Source organism: Ranitomeya variabilis, chromosome 2, assembly GCF_051348905.1.
Source record: "Ranitomeya variabilis isolate aRanVar5 chromosome 2, aRanVar5.hap1, whole genome shotgun sequence".
Classification (NCBI taxonomy): domain Eukaryota; kingdom Metazoa; phylum Chordata; class Amphibia; order Anura; family Dendrobatidae; genus Ranitomeya; species Ranitomeya variabilis.
The window spans coordinates 1,110,781,217-1,110,801,527 of NC_135233.1; the positions used below are offsets into that span (position 1 = coordinate 1,110,781,217).

General features: G+C 56.1%; 2 protein-coding genes across 9 annotated transcripts in view; one reads left to right on the top strand and one right to left on the bottom strand.

Annotated features, from left to right (window-relative positions):
- LOC143808856 (low density lipoprotein receptor adapter protein 1-B-like) overlaps nucleotides 1–13,276 on the bottom strand; it is a 100,193-nt gene extending 86,917 nt beyond the window's left edge. For 3 of the 8 annotated variants that reach the window (XM_077291977.1, XM_077291983.1, XM_077291981.1), the window contains exons 1-5: nucleotides 13,122–13,276; nucleotides 10,907–11,049; nucleotides 10,294–10,406; nucleotides 697–811; nucleotides 546–618 (exon numbers count right to left, since the gene is read on the bottom strand). In XM_077291977.1, the coding sequence (XP_077148092.1) occupies nucleotides 546–618; nucleotides 697–811; nucleotides 10,294–10,406; nucleotides 10,907–11,049; nucleotides 13,122–13,185 (508 nt within the window). In that variant the 5' untranslated portion in view covers nucleotides 13,186–13,276. Of the gene's footprint in view, nucleotides 1–545; nucleotides 619–696; nucleotides 812–10,293; nucleotides 10,407–10,906; nucleotides 11,050–13,040 lie in introns of all 8 variants that reach the window. The other 5 variants (XM_077291976.1, XM_077291978.1, XM_077291984.1 and 2 more) reach the window with 4 other exon arrangements.
- A 31-nt stretch (nucleotides 13,277–13,307) lies between these two features.
- Nucleotides 13,308–20,311, top strand: part of IFT172 (intraflagellar transport 172) — a 76,387-nt gene continuing 69,383 nt past the window's right edge. The window contains exon 1 of the mRNA XM_077291975.1: nucleotides 13,308–13,531. Within this exon, the coding sequence (XP_077148090.1) occupies nucleotides 13,493–13,531 (39 nt within the window). The 5' untranslated portion in view covers nucleotides 13,308–13,492. The remainder of the gene's footprint in view (nucleotides 13,532–20,311) is intronic.

The following is a 20,311-nucleotide window of genomic DNA, read 5'->3' on the forward strand; positions in this document are numbered from 1 at the left end:
CGATCCTCAATACCTATAGCAGGCTCACATCTTCCCGATCCTCAATACCTATAGCAGGCTCACATCTTCCCGATCCTCAATACCTATAGCAGGCTCACATCTTCCCGCTCCTCGCTACCTATTGCCGGCTCACATCTTCCCGCTCCTCGCTACCTATTGCCGGCTCACATCTTCCTGATCCTCAATACCTATTGCTGGCTCACATGTTCCCGCTCCTCGCTACCTATGGCAGGCTCACATCTCCCGGATCCTTGCGACCTAGCGCCGGCTCACATCTTCCCGATCCTCCCTACCTAGCGCCGTCACATATCTTCTCAATCCTCAATACCTTGCGCTGGCTTTTTTTTTTCTTTTTTTTTTTTACACACACCCTTCAGCCAGCTCATGGCCTGATCCTGCTGTTCATACATGGATAATAAAGGTCAGCTTTATGAGACTTTACGCTGGACGATCATCATGACGATGCCATCAGACGATGTTCCAGGGTAAATGTCCACTCAGCAGATACTGGAGACGGGGGCGCATGATCCCAGTAGATACTGTACCCTCCTTGCTGGACTGCCAGAGGTCTAGAGCCACGGAAAAGGCCTGTGCCACAGTCGTCGTCACCGTCTGGGCCTGCAAGAAAGCAAAGCATGCTGGGGATTATGTGGCCGGCCACAGCACCTCCCCCGCACAGCGCCAGGCTGAACATACCAGCTTCTTCTTAGGGGACAGGAAGGCGTGACACTCGAGGGTCCCGTTGGACTGGTTCTGAGCCACGTAAGCAAAAACTTTATTCTGTACTTTATCCGTCGTGCAATAAGAAATCCTAAAAATCCAGAAAACGTGTGAGCAAAGGAGAGACATACGCGGTACATACAGGAGGCGAGAGAAGTACTGAACACGTCAGCAGTGTTCTCAGAAAATCTACTTGTAAAGCTGCTATTGACATGAAATTCTCCCCAGATGTCAGGAACATCCAATCCACACACGACAGTAGTCACCAGAGATGTCCATGTGTAATAATGAGGCCGGGAACAAGTACCGACATGTAATGAATACTTCATACAAAAGCCTTTGTTGGTGATGAAGCCTCAGGACATTTCTTGTATGGAGAAACTAGTCGCAGGCATTGCTCAGGTGGGATTTTGGCCCATTCTTCCACACAAACACTCGTCACATCCTGGACCTTCTGTGGCTCCTTCTATGGCCTCTGAGCTTTAGTTTCTGCCATACATTTTCTATTTGGTTCAGGTGCGGTGATCGGCTCCGGTGCGGTGATCGGCTCCGGTGCGGTGATCGGCTCGGCCATTCTACCAGCTTTATATTCTGACACTGACACCAATTGAGAGTTTCCTTGGAAGTGTTTGGGATCATTGTCCTGCTGAAATGTCCAACCTTGTTTCATCATCACCCTTGTAGATGGCAGCAGATTTTTATCAGGAATGTATTGGTCCATTAATCCTTCCATCAATTATATGAAGCTTGCCAGTGCCATAGGCTAAGAACCGGCCCAGCATGAAGTTCCCTCCTCCAGACGTCACTGCTGGGATGTTGTTGTTAGGGGTGACATGCGGTGCCTTTTGGCCTCCAAACATGGTGTATTATGTGTGACAAAATCACTGGTAAAGTAATGGAGGGGAGATATGGGTCACTGCGCTTAATGGCGGCAGTGATGTGAAACCAGAGTATTTTCCTCTGGCACACTATGTTGTGAGGGTTAAGTTAAAGTTTTATGATGGCATCCATAATGTGGGTGGGAGGGTGCCCACCTTATCTCCACCATGTACTGACAGGACCTGTGTGATGTCACATGATGCACATAAGTCACATGATCTAGGGGTTAAGTGGCGGGCTTTGCAAGAGCGCAGTGTACCTGGAGAGGAAACACCCCAGGAAAGTGTTGATGTCCGTGCGGCATGTTGTGGACCTGCACCGTGGACACTGTACCCACGAGTCGGCTGAACCCTGCTAGTAGAAGGACTTCTTTCTTCCTTTTTATTTTACTTTACTGTTTTGCCCAGAGGGCTGTGTTTATTTTCCCAAGCTTGGTTTATGCCCCCTCAATAAACCAAGCACATTCTTAAAAGAGACAGTGTTCCGTTTATACCTCTGTGTCCAGCCCAGTGAGACGCTCTACCACATATGGCATCCAAAGAGATCAATGTGGCGTCATCTGACCGGACTATACTCTCCCAGAATGGCACTGGCTTGTCGAAATGTTGTTCAGCAAACAGGAAATGAGTATTCCTTTAGCCATGGAGGGTGCATGGTGAGCGGGGGCACAAGCCATGGAGGGTTATGTGATGAGGGGCACACAAGCCATGGAGGGTGCGTGGTGAGCGGGAGCACAAGCCATGGAGGGTTATGTAGTGAAGGGCACACAAGCCATGGAGGGTTCGTGGTGAGCAGGAGCACAAGCCATGGAGGGTTCGTGGTGAGCGGGGGCACACAAGCCATGGAGGGTTATGTAGTGAAGAGGACACACAAGCCATGGAGGGTTCATGGTGAGCGGGGGCACAAGCCATGGAGGGTTCGTGGTGAGCGGGGGCACAAGCCATGGAGGGTTCGTGGTGAGCGGGGGCACAAGCCATGGAGGGTTCGTGGTGAGCGGGGGCACAAGCCATGGAGGGTTCGTGGTGAGCGGGAGCACACAAGCCATGGAGGGTTATGTAGTGAAGGGCACACAAGCCATGGAGGGTTCGTGGTGAGCGGGGGCACAAGCCATGGAGGATTCGTGGTGAGCGGGGGCACAAGCCATGGAGGGTTCGTGGTGAGCGGGGGCACAAGCCATGGAGGGTTCGTGGTGAGCGGGGGCACAAGCCATGGAGGGTTCGTGGTGAGCGGGGGCACAAGCCATGGAGGGTTCGTGGTGAGCGGGGGCACAAGCCATGGAGGGTTCGTGGTGAGCGGGGGCACAAGCCATGGAGGGTTCGTGGTGAGCGGGGGCACAAGCCATGGAGGGTTCGTGGTGAGCGGGGGCACAAGCCATGGAGGGTTCGTGGTGAGCGGGGGCACAAGCCATGGAGGGTTCGTGGTGAGCGGGGGCACAAGCCATGGAGGGTTCGTGGTGAGCGGGGGCACAAGCCATGGAGGGTTCGTGGTGAGCGGGGGCACAAGCCATGGAGGGTTCGTGGTGAGCGGGGGCACAAGCCATGGAGGATTCGTGGTGAGCGGGGGTGTCATGATATGTACTTTTACCCTGTCCTGTAGTTGAATAATATGCCATTTGATGTATGTAACTGTTCTCTGGTTTCTATTAGCAGTAATTTATGTATGTTCTTGTGTTGGGAGTTACCTGTAACAATGTCTCCTTCCCCCAATACTTGCAGCCCTAAGCTATAATGTAATTAAGCTTTGTAAACACCACTAGTGCAGAATAGCCATTCTTCCTCACAGCAGGTGGCTAGTCAAATGTACATACTACTTAGACTAAGCGGAGCCGACCAGAATAGAATCTTCTGATGGACCCAACCATTGAATAGAAGGTGTGACCCCTACCCCCCTTCATGGGCGGATCCCAGGAGCTCAGACAATCCATTCTTATTTTGAGATCAGATGCGAGTTGACCTTTGAAGGAGAAGGAGTGGGGATTCTTAGCTGAGGCAAGACCCCATGTCCATCTGTGACTGCGGAAGCGAACGGGGCGAGACTTGAGCTGAGGACATATCTTGTCGTTCGTGGGATTGTTTTGTGATCCCTTGGACTCGTGTGGACTATTGTTTTGTTAGCTGGCACAAGGATTATCGGGAGGTGCCCCCGAACCTGTTCCATTGGACTAATTGTGGACTCTGTAGATCTACCTGCATGTGTTGTTCCAGCGATCTGGATAATAAATCTGTGGAATCATCCCTTGGCCTGTTGTCCCTTCTTGCTCTGCCGTACACCCCGTCACAAACTGGTGGCAGCAGTGGGATCAGAGCAGAAGGAATGGAGGACAACGGCCCAACATCGGGAACCAGCACCGCAGAGTACAAGAACTGGACTGTGGTGAACTTACAAACAAAGGCCCGTGAACTGGGAGTCAGCTACAAGGGGCTCTCCAAGGAGCAGCTAATTGAGGCTTTGGAAGGAGTTCGCCTGCAAGATGATGCTGAGGAAGGATCCCCACAGCAAATGGAGGAAAGACGGCAGCCGGAGGTAAATACACAAAAAAGTCAGTGGGTTGTGTGGTACGAGGAGGAGTTGGCATTGCTGGGAGAAGAGGCCACCATGGAAGATAAGAGGGAGGCCATTCACAGAGCTCAGGAGAGGGAGGCCATACACAGAGCTCAGGAGATGGCATTGCTGGAGAGGCAGATCGCTTTGGAAGCAGTTAGAAGCTCCAGACAGACTGTAACCCCCGCACCCACCATGAGGGAACTCCCCAGAGTGTCCCGCAAAGACTTCAAGCCGTTTAATGAGGCTGCAGGCGACATTGAGGGCTTCTTAAAGGACTTTGAGCATCAGTGTCGATTAATGGAAGTCCCGGACAGGGAGCGAGTCCGACATCTTGTGGGGCTCTTAGAGGGTGGAGCTGCCGAAGCCTATAGAGCTATGGGCCCTCGAGAGAACTGTGAGTATGCGGAGATTAAACAGACTATTCTAGAACATTATGCTGTGACGCCAGACACTTACAGGACTCAGTTCCGTACTTTAGCCTGCGATGAGGAAGTGTCTTTCAAGATGTATGCCCACAGACTCAAACAAATATGTCATCGCTGGCTGGAGGCAGAGGAGGCCTTAACCTGGTAGACCTTCCTCCAGGTTATCCTAAAAGAGCAGTTTTACTTCAATTGCCCTGCTGAGATCCGGGAATGGGTGCGTGAGAGGAGACCAGCGACAGTGGAAGAAGCTGCATCTCTCGCTGATGAGGCTCTCACCATCAAGCCGCAGTGGAGGGTTCTGTTGGAGGATGGAGAGAGGCCTACCAGCTCCACAACATCGGTGGCCCCCAGTTCTTCTGTCCCCATTGTTCCCTGTTCCTCTAAGCCACCACCTCATGCTGATACCCGTGTAAATGTGCCTCCAGTTGCTTCTACTGTGTTTTCTGGAATACGACGAGGAGAGGAAGTAGCAGAGCGCAGGTGTTATGGTTGTGGGCATCCGGGGCATCTGCAGGCCTCATGCCCAGCCAGCCCATGGAGGAGTCGTCCTCAAACCCCTACAGCACCTTCAGGTGGGGGCCGGCCTCCAGGTTCCCTTACCCCTCGCCCAAGAGGACGCCTTGGATGGAGTGAGACCCAGCACAGATGCTATCGATGTGGGCAGCCGGGGCATCTGCAAGCCTCCTGCCCAGCTGTTCAAATGAGGATTGATCCTGTACCCAGTCGTATTATTAATTATGTACAGCCAAGTGCCATGGAGGAAGACGTGTCACCACAACGTGAGGACCGGCCTAGTGCCTCACCCACCCATGTTGCACCACTAGGAGTTTATGGTGTGCGACCTGCAGCTATGACGACTTCTGCTCATCGAGGTAAGCACTTGCAGGAGGTCGTGCTGGATGGACAGAGACTTATTGGATTTTGTGACTCAGGGGCTTTCCTCACACTGGCTGATCCCCGAGTGGTTCGGCCTGAGGCAATTCATAGAGGACCTGGGATTGTTATTGAACTGGCTGGTGGACATTGGAAGACTATTCCCACAGCCACTGTGGATTTGAACTTTGGTTTGGGGGCCAGGCGATGTGTGGTTGGGGTGATGGGAGGTCTGCCTGCAGATGTTCTCCTGGGCAATGATGTGGGAGAGCTACGATGCCAATTCGTGGCTGCATGAAGCCACATGTAAGTTACGCTCTGCCTGTGTGTACTTAACCAGCGACCTGTAGAGGTCCCTAGTACGTACACAAATTGGGAGGGGAAGGGATTGTCATGATATGTACTTTTGCCCTGTCCTGTATTTGAATAATGTGCCATTTGATGTATGTAACTGTTCTCTGGTTTCTATTAGCTGTAATTTATGTGTTTTCTTGTGCTGGGAGTCACCTGTAACAATGTCTCCTTCCCCCAATACTTGCAGCCCTAAGCTATAATGTAATTAAGCTTTGTAAACACCACTAGTGCAGAATAGCCATTGTTCCTCACAGCAGGTGGCTAGTCAAATGTACATACTACTAAAGGCCCCGTCTCACATAGCGATTTACCAACGATCACGACCAGCGATATGACCTGGCCGTGATCGTTGGTAAGTCGTTGTGTGGTCGCTGGGGAGCTGTCACACAGACAGCTCTCTCCAGCGACCAACGATCAGGGGAACGACTTCAGCATCGTTGAAACTGTCTTCAACGATGCCGAAGTCCCCCTGCAGCACCCAGGTAACCAGGGTAAACATCGGGTTACTAAGCGCAGGGCCGCGCTTAGTAACCCGATGTTTACCCTGGTTACCAGCGTAAATGTAAAAAAAAACAAACAGTACATACTCGCCTTTCGGTGTCCAGGTCCCTTGCCGTCTGCTTCCTGCTCTGACTGAGATCCGGCCGTACAGTGAGAGCAGAGCGCAGCGGTGACGTCAGCGGTGCTGCGCTCTCACTTCTCACTGTACGGCGGCAGTCAGTGAGAGCAGGAAGCAGACGGCAAGGGACCTGACGGACATCAGATGGTGAGTATGTACTGTTTGTTTTTTTTTACATTTACGCTGGTAACCAGGGTAAACATCGGGTTACTAAGCGCGGCCCTGCGCTTAGTAACCCGATGTTTACCCTGGTTACCAGTGAAGACATCGCTGGATCGGTGTCACACACACCGATTCAGCGATGTCAGCGGGGCCTCAACGACCAAAAAAAGGTCCAGGCCATTCCGACACGACCAGCGATCTCGCAGCAGGGGCCTGATCGCTGGTACGTGTCACACATAGCGAGATCGCTACTGAGGTCGCTGTTGAGTCACAAAACTTGTGACTCAGCAGCGATCTCGCTAGCGATCTCGCTATGTGAGACGGGGCCTTAAGGCTAGTTTCACACTAGCGTCGGGAACAACCCGTCGCTGTGCGTCGGGCCGACGTTCCCGACGCTAGGGTGGTCTCTGCCGCACAACGGGGGCAGCGGATGCATTTTTCCCACGCATCCGCTGCCCCATTGTGAGGTGCGGGGAAGTGCGGGGAGGTGGGGGCGGAGTTCCGGCCGCGCATGCGCGGTCGGAAAAAGTGGACCGTCGGGAGCAAAAAACGTTTTTTTCTCCCGACGGTCCGCTACCAAACGCCCAAGCGTCGCAAAACGGACGCGACGTTTGGCAATGCGTCGCAAATGCGTCGCTAATGTTAGTCTATGACGAAAAAACGTATCCAGCAAGAACTTTTGCTGGATGCGTATTTTCGGCAAAACGACGCATTTGCGATGTATTGCAGTTAACGCTAGTGTGAAACTAGCCTTAGACTAAGCGGAGCCGACCAGAATAGAATCTTCTGATGGACCCAACCATTGAATAGAAGGTGTGACCCCCCCCCCCTTCATGGGCGGATCCCAGGAGCTCAGACAAGCCATTCTTATTTTGAGATCAGATGCGAGTTGACCTTTGAAGGAGAAGGAGTGGGGATTCTTAGCTGAGGCAAGACCCCACGTCCATCTGTGACTGCGGAAGTGAACGGGGCGAGACTTGAGCTGAGGACCTATCTCGTCATTCGTGAGATTGTTTGGGATCCCTTGGACTCCTGTGGACTATTGCTTTGTTAGCTGGCACAAGGATTATCAGGAGGTGCCCCCGAACCTGTTCCGTGGACTAATTGTGGACTCTGTAGATCTACCTGCATGTGTTGTTCCAGCGTTCTGGATAATAAATCTGTGGAATCATCCCTTGGCCTGTTGTCCCTTCTTGCTCTGCCGTACACCCCGTCACAGGGGGCACAAGCCATGGAGGATTCGTGGTGAGCGGGGGCACAAGCCATGGAGGGTTCGTGGTGAGCGGGGGCACAAGCCATGGAGGGTTCGTGGTGAGCGGGGGCACAAGCCATGGAGGGTTCGTGGTGAGCGGGGGCACAAGCCATGGAGGGTTCGTGGTGAGCGGGGGCACAAGCCATGGAGGGTTCGTGGTGAGCGGGGGCACAAGCCATGGAGGGTTCGTGGTGAGCGGGGGCACAAGCCATGGAGGGTTCGTGGTGAGCGGGGGCACAAGCCATGGAGGGTTCGTGGTGAGCGGGGGCACAAGCCATGGAGGGTTCGTGGTGAGCGGGGGCACAAGCCATGGAGGGTTCGTGGTGAGCGGGGGCACAAGCCATGGAGGGTTCGTGGTGAGCGGGGGCACAAGCCATGGAGGGTTCGTGGTGAGTGGGAGCACAAGCCATGGAGGGTTCGTGGTGAGCGGGGGCACAAGCCATGGAGGGTTCGTGGTGAGCGGGGGCACAAGCCATGGAGGGTTCGTGGTGAGCGGGGGCACAAGCCATGGAGGGTTCGTGGTGAGCGGGGGCACAAGCCATGGAGGTTGAGTGCATTATTTAGTTCTCGTTTCTGCTGACTCCAGGTCTTTCTGTAGTTCTCCATATGGGTCCTTGGCTCTTGGATTCTTCTGGCCGGTTTATAGAGAAATTGTTCTGTAACCAGAGCCATCAGGATATTTTGCAACAATAAGGTTGTGAAGGTCTTGAGATAGCTCACTGGTTTTAGTCATCATGAGATGTTTTCTGTGTGGCCCCATGGTATTGAGAGGAGACGCCTTTTTATCGGCCATCAGGTGACCCAGCTGATATTTGTCACTAAGTAGCAGGATTGCTTTCTAATTACACAGGCCAACAAAAAACAACTTTTTTTATGTTTCTTTGATGAAAATAGGCAAATATTACTAATTTTGGGTCGAGAAACTCAAATATACCCACAGAATTGTTTAATTAGCTCTCGTTTTTTAGATACACGCCATGGAAGTATGTGCTGTAGGTAGCGAGAAGAATTCATTACAAGAGTATAAATTGCACAGTACAGTACACATATTTAGTATCGCCGCGTCCGTAACGACCCAACCTATAAAACTGTCCCACTAGTTAACCCCTTCAGTAAACACCGTAAGAAAAAAAAAAAAAAAACGAGGCAAAAAACAACGCTTTATTACCATACCGCCGAACAAAAAGTGGAATAACACGCGATCAAAAAGATGGATATAAATAACCATGGTACCGCTGAAAACGTCATCTTGTCCCGCAAAAAACAAGCCGCCATACAGCATCATCAGCAAAAAAATAAAAAAGTTATAGTCCTCAGAATAAAGCGATGCCAAAATAATTATTTTTTCTATAAAATAGTTTTTATCGTATAAAAGCGCCAAAACATTAAAAAATGATATAAATGAGGTATCGCTGTAATCGTACTGACCCGACGAATAAAACTGCTTTATCAATTTTACCAAACGCAGAACGGTATAAAGAAATTCATGAATAGCTGGTTTTTGGTTATTCTGCCTCACAAAAAACGGAATAAAAAGTGATAAAAAATGGTCACGTGTCCGAAAATGTTACCAATAAAAACGTCAACTCGTCCCGCAAAAAACAAGACCTCACATGACTCTGTGGACCAAAATGTGGAAAAATTATAGGTCTCAAAATGCCACGTATATAAGTGCCACGTATTTAAGTGCCACGTATAAGTGCCACGTATTTAAGTGCCACGTATAAGCAAAGTAATGATGGTAAGCAGTCTTCACAAGTGGAGTAATTGGTCTTCTTTGGTTGGCAAATGTCACATAACCACACACGTAACAAAAATTGTTAACAATATTTGCACATTTACGAGGCATTTTCAAAGTGTAAATTCTCTCCACAAAATTACTGCAACAAGAGAAAGAGACTTCAATTAGTACAAACTATGCAGACACAATTTATAAAATGGCTGACATTGGTTCAACAGGTCTGTAATCAGGTTTACCAATACACATTTGTTGAAAATTCAAAATTTCCCTATTTTCCTGCATAATAATCTTAAATGACCTGTATCTCAGCAACAAGAGCTAATAATGATTTTTAAGTAACATATTCGTTTTTAGGATGCTAAAATTATTACAAACCAGCTATTTTCATTTCAGAAACATTTTCACTGTTGGCCAGTGTTACTGATCTCAGAAGGTGTCAGGACTCTCCAGGGCTTTTTGATCATCTCTTTCTTCATGTGTTCAGTTCTATTCCTGGTCTCACTTCTTGATATTACACATAATTTGTGGACATTATGATGATGAAGATTTCTGTCCTGTATGGATTGAATGGGTCGTTACCGACATCTGGGGAGAATTTCATGTCAATAGACCCTTCAGAAAAAGATTGGAAAGTCAATATTTTGCCCCCGCTGCATTTATGTACCCAGGACCCTGTATAGCGGTAATACAGGACACGGTGACCCGTATCTATGGCGCCACTCACCTGTATATGGACACACACTCCACCTGCTGCGCGCCGCTGGCGTCCTGTATAGTGAGACTGTGCGGAGTTACAGTCAGGATTACTTTCTGTAACTGTTTGGCGCTCGCCCGAGCCTGCGGGAAACATGGACGCATCAGCAGCCAACAATGCAACCCAGCAGGACTGCAGCCCACCCTGCCCCCGAAGACGCAGCCACAGCGACCCCCCCAGACCACAGCGAGCCCCCCAGACCACAGCGACCCCCCCAGACCACAGCGACCCCCCCAGACCACAGCGACCCCCCCAGACCACAGCGACCCCCCCAGACCACAGCGAGCAACCACAGTCCTGTGCCGCCCTCATCTGGTTCTTGGCTGCAGCCTCTTCCCGTGGCTCCTTGTCCCCTCTTCTTCTTGTACCTCGGACCCCGGACCGCCCTCTTCTACAACTTGACCCCATGTGGCCCCCTCTTCTCGCACCTCATTCCACCCTCCTCGTACTCCGTTGACGGGAGGGGAAGCAACAAGATGGCCGCTCGGGGGAGGCAATGACAGGTTGGGCCAGGATATGAGACATGGCGGTGTCCGGACCTCCGAGCCCCCCCCCCCCCCCAAGTGCCGGTGACGTCAGTTACCATAGTGACGATGCGGCGGATGGCAGCGGCGGCCATGGCTTCCCCTTTGGGTTCCTCCACCAGAGTCATGCCCAGGTACTTCAGATGAAAGACCACCCCCTCCAGCAGAGCATCGCGGGGGTCCGTCCACGCGTCAGCGAGCTCTGAAAGGAAAGGAGGCCGGTGACAGGAGGATCTAACCGAGGGACGGAGGAGGAGTAGGAGGCCGGTGACAGAAGGATCTAACCGATGGACGGAGGAGGAGGAGGAGGCCGGCGACAGGAGGATCTAACCGATGGACGGAGGATCTAACCGATGGACGGAGAAGGAGGCCAGTGACAGGAGGATCTAACCGATGGACGGAGGAGGAAGCCGGTGACAGGAGGATCTAACCGATGGACGGAGGAGGAGGAGGCCGGTGACAGGAGGATCTAACCGATGGACGGAGGAGGAGGAGGCCGGTGACAGGAGGATCTAACCGATGGACGGAGGAGGAGGAGGCCAGTGACAGGAGGATCTAACCGATGGACGGAGAAGGAGGCCGGTGACAGGAGGATCTAACCGAGGGACGGAGGAGGAGGAGGCCGGTGACAGGAGGATCTAACCGATGGATGGAGAAGGAGGCCGGTGACAGGAGGATCTAACCGATGGACGGAGGAGGAGGAGGCCGGTGACAGGAGGATCTAACCGATGGACGGAGGAGGAGGAGGCCGGTGACAGGAGGATCTAACCGATGGACGGAGAAGGAGGCCGGTGACAGGAGGATCTAACCGATGGACGGAGAAGGAGGCCGGTGACAGGAGGATCTAACCGATGGACGGAGAAGGAGGCCGGTGACAGGAGGATCTAACCGAGGGACGGAGGAGGAGGCCGGTGACAGGAGGATCTAACCGATGGACGGAGGAGGAGGCCGGTGACAGGAGGATCTAACCGAGGGACGGAGGAGGAGGAGGCCGGTGACAGGAGGATCTAACCGATGGACGGAGGAGGAGGAGGCCGGTGACAGGAGGATCTAACCGATGGACGGAGAAGGAGGCCGGTGACAGGAGGATCTAACCGATGGACGGAGAAGGAGGCCGGTGACAGGAGGAGCTAACCGATGGACGGAGGAGGAAGCCGGTGACAGGAGGATCTAACCGATGGACGGAGAAGGAGGCCGGTGACAGGAGGATCTAACCGATGGACGGAGGAGGAGGCCGGTGACAGGAGGATCTAACCGATGGACGGAGGAGGAGGCCGGTGACAGGAGGATCTAACCGAGGGACGGAGGAGGCCAGTGACAGGAGGATCTAACCGATGGACGGAGGAGGAGGAGGCCGGTGACAGGAGGATCTAACCGATGGACGGAGGAGGAGGAGGCCGGTGACAGGAGGATCTAACCGATGGACGGAGGAGGAGGAGGCCAGCGACAGGAGGATCTAACCGATGGACGGAGAAGGAGGCCGGTGACAGGAGGATCTAACCGATGGACGGAGGAGGAGGCCGGTGACAGGAGGATCTAACCGATGGACGGAGGAGGAGGCCGGTGACAGGAGGATCTAACCGATGGACGGAGGAGGAGGCCGGTGACAGGAGGATCTAACCGATGGACGGAGGAGGAAGCCGGTGACAGGAGGATCTAACCGATGGACGGAGGAGGAGGCCGGTGACAGGAGGATCTAACCGAGGCACGGAGGAGGAGGCCGGTGACAGGAGGATCTAACCGATGGACGGAGGAGGAGGCCGGTGACAGGAGGATCTAACCGAGGGACGGAGGAGGAGGAGGCCGGTGACAGGAGGATCTAACCGATGGACGGAGAAGGAGGAGGCCGGTGACAGGAGGATCTAACCGATGGACGGAGGAGGAGGAGGCCGGTGACAGGAGGATCTAACCGATGGACGGAGGAGGAGGAGGCCAGCGACAGGAGGATCTAACCGATGGACGGAGAAGGAGGCCGGTGACAGGAGGATCTAACCGATGGACGGAGGAGGAGGCCGGTGACAGGAGGATCTAACCGATGGACGGAGGAGGAGGCCAGTGACAGGAGGATCTAACCGATGGACGGAGGAGGAAGCCGGTGACAGGAGGATCTAACCGATGGACGGAGGAGGAGGCCGGTGACAGGAGGATCTAACCGAGGCACGGAGGAGGAGGCCGGTGACAGGAGGATCTAACCGATGGACGGAGGAGGAGGCCGGTGACAGGAGGATCTAACCGAGGGACGGCAGCCGAGGCCGGTGATCTCCCCGCTCTTACTCCGGTGGCGGCCGCGGCTCGGGCTCCCCATCATCGCTCTCCCCGCAGACCTCAGCGCGTCCATGGCTCCGCACGGTTATAGGGAGGATAACGCCGGTGGGTGACGCCCATCAGGGGCGGAGTATAATGAGGCCACACCCACTGAGTCACTTTCTCTGCCTGTTCTACACTTGGCGCCGGCGTGTTACGTCAGAGCACGTGGTTACGTTGACGCTCTAGTTGCGTCCTGCAGGCTGTTACCTTGGCAACCGCTAGAGGCTGAAGAGGTGCTGCAGCTGCAAGAACGTCACAGACGTCACGGGAGGAACAACAACGGGACCGGAGGCGGAGAGGAGCGGCGGGAACTGCCGGCAACAGGAAGTACCGGCAGAATGCAGCTGAAGCACATGAAGACCCTGCTGAGCCCCCAGGTACCGGACACTGCAAATACTGCTCTGTCCCCTCCTCCCCCCTGTATACCGGGTACATCTGCCCCCCCTACCCCTGTATACTGGGTACATCTGCCCCTCCTCCCCCTGTATACCGGGTACATCTGCCCCTCCTCCCCCCTGTATACCGGGTACATCTGCCCCTCCTCCCCCTGTATACCGGGTACATCTGCCCCCCCTCCCCCTGTATACCGGGTACATCTGCCCCTCCTCCCCCTGTATACTGGGTACATCTGCCCCTCCTCCCCCTGTATACCGGGTACATCTGCCCCTCCTCCCCCTGTATACCGGGTACATCTGCCCCTCCTCCCCCCTGTATACCGGGTACATCTGCCCCTCCTCCCCCTGTATACCGGGTACATCTGCCCCCCCTCCCCCTGTATACCGGGTACATCTGCCCCTCCTCCCCCTGTATACCGGGTACATCTGCCCCTCCTCCCCCTGTATACCGGGTACATCTGCCCCTCCTCCCCCTGTATACCGGGTACATCTGCCCCTCCTCCCCCTGTATACCGGGTACATCTGCCCCCCCTACCCCTGTATACTGGGTACATCTGCCCCTCCTCCCCCTGTATACCGGGTACATCTGCCCCTCCTCCCCCTGTATACCGGGTACATCTGCCCCTCCTCCCCCTGTATACCGGGTACATCTGCCCCTCCTCCCCCTGTATACCGGGTACATCTGCCCCCCCTACCCCTGTATACTGGGTACATCTGCCCCTCCTCCCCCTGTATACCGGGTACATCTGCCCCTCCTCCCCCTGTATACCGGGTACATCTGCCCCTCCTCCCCCTGTATACCGGGTACATCTGCCCCTCCTCCCCCTGTATACCGGGTACATCTGCCCCTCCTCCCCCTGTATACCGGGTACATCTGCCCCCCCTCCCCCTGTATACCGGGTACATCTGCCCCTCCTCCCCCCTGTATACCGGGTACATCTGCCCCTCCTCCCCCTGTATACCGGGTACATCTGCCCCTCCTCCCCCTGTATACCGGGTACATCTGCCCCTCCTCCCCCTGTATACTGGGTACATTTGCCCCTCCTCCCCCTGTATACCGGGTACATCTGCCCCTCCTCCCCCCTGTATACCGGGTACATCTGCCCCTCCTCCCCCTGTATACCGGGTACACCTGCCCCTCCTCCCCCCTGTATACCGGGTACATCTGCCCCTCCTCCCCCTGTATACCGGGTACATCTGCCCCTCCTCCCCCCTGTATACCGGGTACATCTGCCCCTCCTCCCCCTGTATACCGGGTACATCTGCCCCTCCTCCCCCCTGTATACCGGGTACATCTGCCCCTCCTCCCCCCTGTATACCGGGTACATCTGCCCCTCCTCCCCCTGTATACCGGGTACATCTGCCCCTCCTCCCCCTGTATACCGGGTACATCTGCCCCTCCTCCCCCTGTATACTGGGTACATTTGCCCCTCCTCCCCCTGTATACCGGGTACATCTGCCCCTCCTCCCCCCTGTATACCGGGTACATCTGCCCCTCCTCCCCCTGTATACCGGGTACACCTGCCCCTCCTCCCCCCTGTATACCGGGTACATCTGCCCCTCCTCCCCCTGTATACCGGGTACATCTGCCCCTCCTCCCCCCTGTATACCGGGTACATCTGCCCCTCCTCCCCCTGTATACCGGGTACATCTGCCCCTCCTCCCCCCTGTATACCGGGTACATCTGCCCCTCCTCCCCCTGTATACCGGGTACACCTGCCCCTCCTCCCCCCTGTATACCGGGTACATCTGCCCCTCCTCCCCCTGTATACCGGGTACATCTGCCCCTCCTCCCCCCTGTATACCGGGTACATCTGCCCCTCCTCCCCCTGTATACCGGGTACATCTGCCCCTCCTCCCCCTGTATACCGGGTACATCTGCCCCTCCTCCCCCTGTATACCGGGTACATCTGCCCCTCCTCCTCCTGTATACTGGGTACATCTGCCCCTCCTCCCCCTGTATACTGGGTACATTTGCCCCTCCTCCCCCCTGTATACTGGGTACATCTGCCCCTCCTCCCCCTGTATACCGGGTACATCTGCCCCTCCTCCCCCTGTATACCGGGTACATCTGCCCCTCCTCCCCCTGTATACCGGGTACATCTGCCCCCCCTCCCCCTGTATACCGGGTACATCTGCCCCTCCTCCCCCTGTATACCGGGTACATCTGCCCCTCCTCCCCCCTGTATACCGGGTACATCTGCCCCTCCTCCCCCCTGTATACTGGGTACATCTGCCCCCCCTCCCCCTGTATACCGGGTACATCTGCCCCTCCTCCTCCTGTATACTGGGTACATCTGCCCCTCCTCCTCCTGTATACTGGGTACATCTGCCCCTCCTCCCCCTGTATACTGGGTACATCTGCCCCCCCTCCCCCTGTATACCGGGTACATCTGCCCCTCCTCCTCCTGTATACTGGGTACATCTGCCCCTCATCCCCCTGTATACTGGGTACATCTGCCCCTCCTCCTCCTGTATACTGGGTACATCTGCCCCTCCTCCCCCTGTATACCGGGTACATCTGCCCCCCCTCCCCCTGTATACCGGGTACATCTGCCCCTCCTCCCCCTGTATACTGGGTACATCTGCCCCTCCTCCTCCTGTATACTGGGTACATCTGCCCCTCCTCCCCCTGTATACCGGGTACATCTGCCCCTCCTCCCCCTGTATACCGGGTACATCTGCCCCTCCTCCCCCCTGTATACCGGGTACATCTGCCCCCCCTCCCCCTGTATACTGGGTACATCTGCCCCCCCTCCCCCTGTTTACTGGGTACATCTGCCCCTCCTCCCCCTGTATACTGGGTACATCTGCCCCTCCTCCCCCTGTATACTGGGTACATCTGCCCCTCCTCCCCCTGTATACTGGGTACATCTGCCCCCCCTCCCCCTGTATACCGGGTACATCTGCCCCTCCTCCTCCTGTATACTGGGTACATCTGCCCCTCCTCCCCCTGTATACCGGGTACATCTGCCCCTCCTCCCCCTGTATACTGGGTACATCTGCCCCTCCTCCCCCCTGTATACTGGGTACATCTGCCCCTCCTCCCCCTGTATACCGGGTACATCTGCCCCTCCTCCCCCTGTATACCGGGTACATCTGCCCCTCCTCCCCCTGTATACCGGGTACATCTGCCCCCCCTCCCCCTGTATACCGGGTACATCTGCCCCTCCTCCCCCTGTATACCGGGTACATCTGCCCCTCCTCCTCCTGTATACTGGGTACATCTGCCCCTCCTCCCCCTGTATACCGGGTACATCTGCCCCTCCTCCCCCCTGTATACCGAGTACATCTGCCCCCCCTCCCCCTGTATACCGGGTACATCTGCCCCCCCTCCCCCTGTATACCGGGTACATCTGCCCCTCCTCCCCCTGTATACTGGGTACATCTGCCCCTCCTCCTCCTGTATACTGGGTACATCTGCCCCTCCTCCCCCTGTATACCGGGTACATCTGCCCCCCCTCCCCCTGTATACCGGGTACATCTGCCCCTCCTCCCCCTGTATACCGGGTACATCTGCCCCTCCTCCTCCTGTATACTGGGTACATCTGCCCCTCCTCCCCCTGTATACCGGGTACATCTGCCCCTCCTCCCCCCTGTATACCGAGTACATCTGCCCCCCCTCCCCCTGTATACCGGGTACATCTGCCCCCCCTCCCCCTGTATACCGGGTACATCTGCCCCTCCTCCCCCTGTATACCGGGTACATCTGCCCCTCCTCCCCCTGTATACCGGGTACATCTGCCCCTCCTCCCCCTGTATACCGGGTTCATCTGCCCCTCCTCCCCCTGTATACCGGGTACATCTGCCCCTCCTCCCCCTGTATACCGGGTACATCTGCCCCTCCTCCCCCTGTATACCGGGTACATCTGCCCCTCCTCCCCCTGTATACCGGGTACATCTGCCCCTCCTCCCCCCTGTATACTGGGTACACCTGCCCCCCCTCCCCCCTGTATACTGGGTACACCTGCCCCTCCTCCCCCTGTATACCGGGTACATCTGCCCCTCCTCCCCCTGTATACCGGGTACATCTGCCCCTCCTCCCCCTGTATACCGGGTACATCTGCCCCTCCTCCCCCTGTATACCGGGTACATCTGCCCCTCCTCCCCTGTATACTGGGTGCACCTGCCCCCCCTCCCCCTGTATACTGGGTACATCTGCCCCTCCTCCCCCTGTATACCGGGTACATCTGCCCCCCCTCCCCCTGTATACTGGGTACATCTGCCCCTCCTCCCCCTGTATACCGGGTACATCTGCCCCCCCTCCCCCTGTATACTGGGTACATCTGCCCCTCCTCCCCCTGTATACTGGGTACATCTGCCCCCCCTCCCCCTGTATACTGGGTACATCTGCCCCTCCTCCCCCTGTATACTGGGTACATCTGCCCCCCCTCCCCCTGTATACTGGGTACACCTGCCCCTCCTCCCCCTGTATACTGGGTACATCTGCCCCTCCTCCCCCTGTATACTGGGTACACCTGCCCCTCCTCCCCCTGTATACTGGGTACACCTGCCCCTCCTCCCCCTGTATACCGGGTACACCTGCCCCTCCTCCCCCTGTATACTGGGTACATCTGTCCCTCCTCCCCCCTGTATACCGGGTACATCTGCCCCTCCTCCCCCTGTATACTGGGTACACCTGCCCCTCCTCCCCCTGTATACTGGGTACACCTGCCCCTCCTCCCCCTGTATACTGGGTACACCTGCCCCTCCTCCCCCTGTATACTGGGTACACCTGCCCCTCCTCCCCCTGTATACTGGGTACATCTGCCCCCCCTCCCCCTGTATACTGGGTACACCTGCCCCTCCTCCCCCTGTATACTGGGTACATCTGCCCCTCCTCCCCCCTGTATACCGGGTACATCTGCCCCTCCTCCCCCTGTATACCGGGTACATCTGCCCCCCCTCCCCCTGTATACTGGGTACACCTGCCCCTCCTCCCCCTGTATACTGGGTACATCTGCCCCTCCTCCCCCCTGTATACCGGGTACATCTGCCCCCCCTCCCCCTGTATACTGGGTACACCTGCCCCTCCTCCCCCTGTATACTGGGTACATCTGCCCCTCCTCCCCCCTGTATACCGGGTACATCTGCCCCCCCTCCCCCTGTATACTGGGTACACCTGCCCCTCCTCCCCCCTGTATACCGGGTACATCTGCCCCCCCTCCCCCCTGTATACTGGGTACACCTGCCCCTCCTCCCCCCTGTATACCGGGTACATCTGCCCCTCCTCCCCCTGTATACTGGGTACATCTGCCCCTCCTCCCCCCTGTATACTGGGTACATCTGCCCCTCCTCCTCCTGTATACTGGGTACATCTGCCCCTCCTCCCCCTGTATACTGGGTACATCTGCCCCTCCTCCCCCTGTATACTGGGTACATCTGCCCCTCCTCCCCCTGTATACCGGGTACATCTGCCCCTCCTCCCCCTGTATACCGGGTACATCTGCCCCTCCTCCCCCTGTATACCGGGTACATCTGCCCCTCCTCCCCCTGTATACCGGGTACATCTGCCCCTCCTCCCCCTGTATACCGGGTACATCTGCCCCTCCTCCCCCTGTATACCGGGTACATCTGCCCCTCCTCCCCCTGTATACTGGGTACATCTGCCCCTCCTCCTCCTGTATACCGGGTACATCTGCCCCTCCTCCCCCTGTATACCGGGTACATCTGCCCCTCCTCCCCCTGTATACCGGGTACATCTGCCCCTCCTCCCCCTTGTATACTGGGTACATCTGCCCCTCCTCCCCCTGTATACTGGGTACATCTGCCCCTCCTCCCCCTGTATACTGGGTACATCTGCCCCTCCTCCCCCTGTATACTGGATACATCTGCCCCTCCTCCCCCTGTATACTGGGTACATCTGCCCCTCCTCCCCCCTGTATACTGGGTACATCTGCCCCTCCTCCCCCTGTATACTGAGTACATCTGCCCCTCCTCCCCCTGTATACTGAGTACATCTGCCCCTCCTCCCCCTGTATACTGGGTACATCTGCCCCTCCTCCCCCTGTTTACTGGGTACATCTGCCCCTCCCCCTCCTGTTTACTGGGTACATCTGCCCCTCCTCCCCCCTGTATACTGGGTACATCTGCCCCCCTACCCCTGTATACTGGGTACATCTGCCTCTCCTCCCCCTGTATACTGTGTACATCTGCCCCCCCTCCCCCCTGTATACCGGGTACATCTGCCCCTCCTCCCCCTGTATACCGGATACATCTGCCCCTCCTCCCCTTGTATACCGGGTACATCTGCCCCTCCTCCCCCTGTATACCGGGTACATCTGCCCCCCCTCCCCCTGTATACCGGGTACATCTGCCCCTCCTCCCCCTGTATACTGGGTACATCTGCCCCTCCTCCCCCTGTATACTGGGTACATCTGCCCCCCCTCCCCCTGTATACTGGGTACATCTGCCCCTCCTCCCCCTGTATACTGGGTACATCTGCCCCTCCTCCCCCCTGTATACTGGGTACATCTGCCCCTCCTCCCCCCTGTATACTGGGTACATCTGCCCCCCCTCCCCCTGTATACCGGTTACATCTGCCCCTCCTCCCCCCTGTATACTGGGTACATCTGCCCCCCCTCCCCCTGTATACCGGGTACATCTGCCCCTCCTCCCCCCTGTATACCGGGTACATCTGCCCCTCCTCCCCCTGTATACTGGGTACATCTGCCCCTCCTCCCCCTGTATACTGGGTACATCTGCCCCTCCTCCCCCTGTATACTGGGTACATCTGCCCCTCCCCCTCCTGTTTACCGGGTA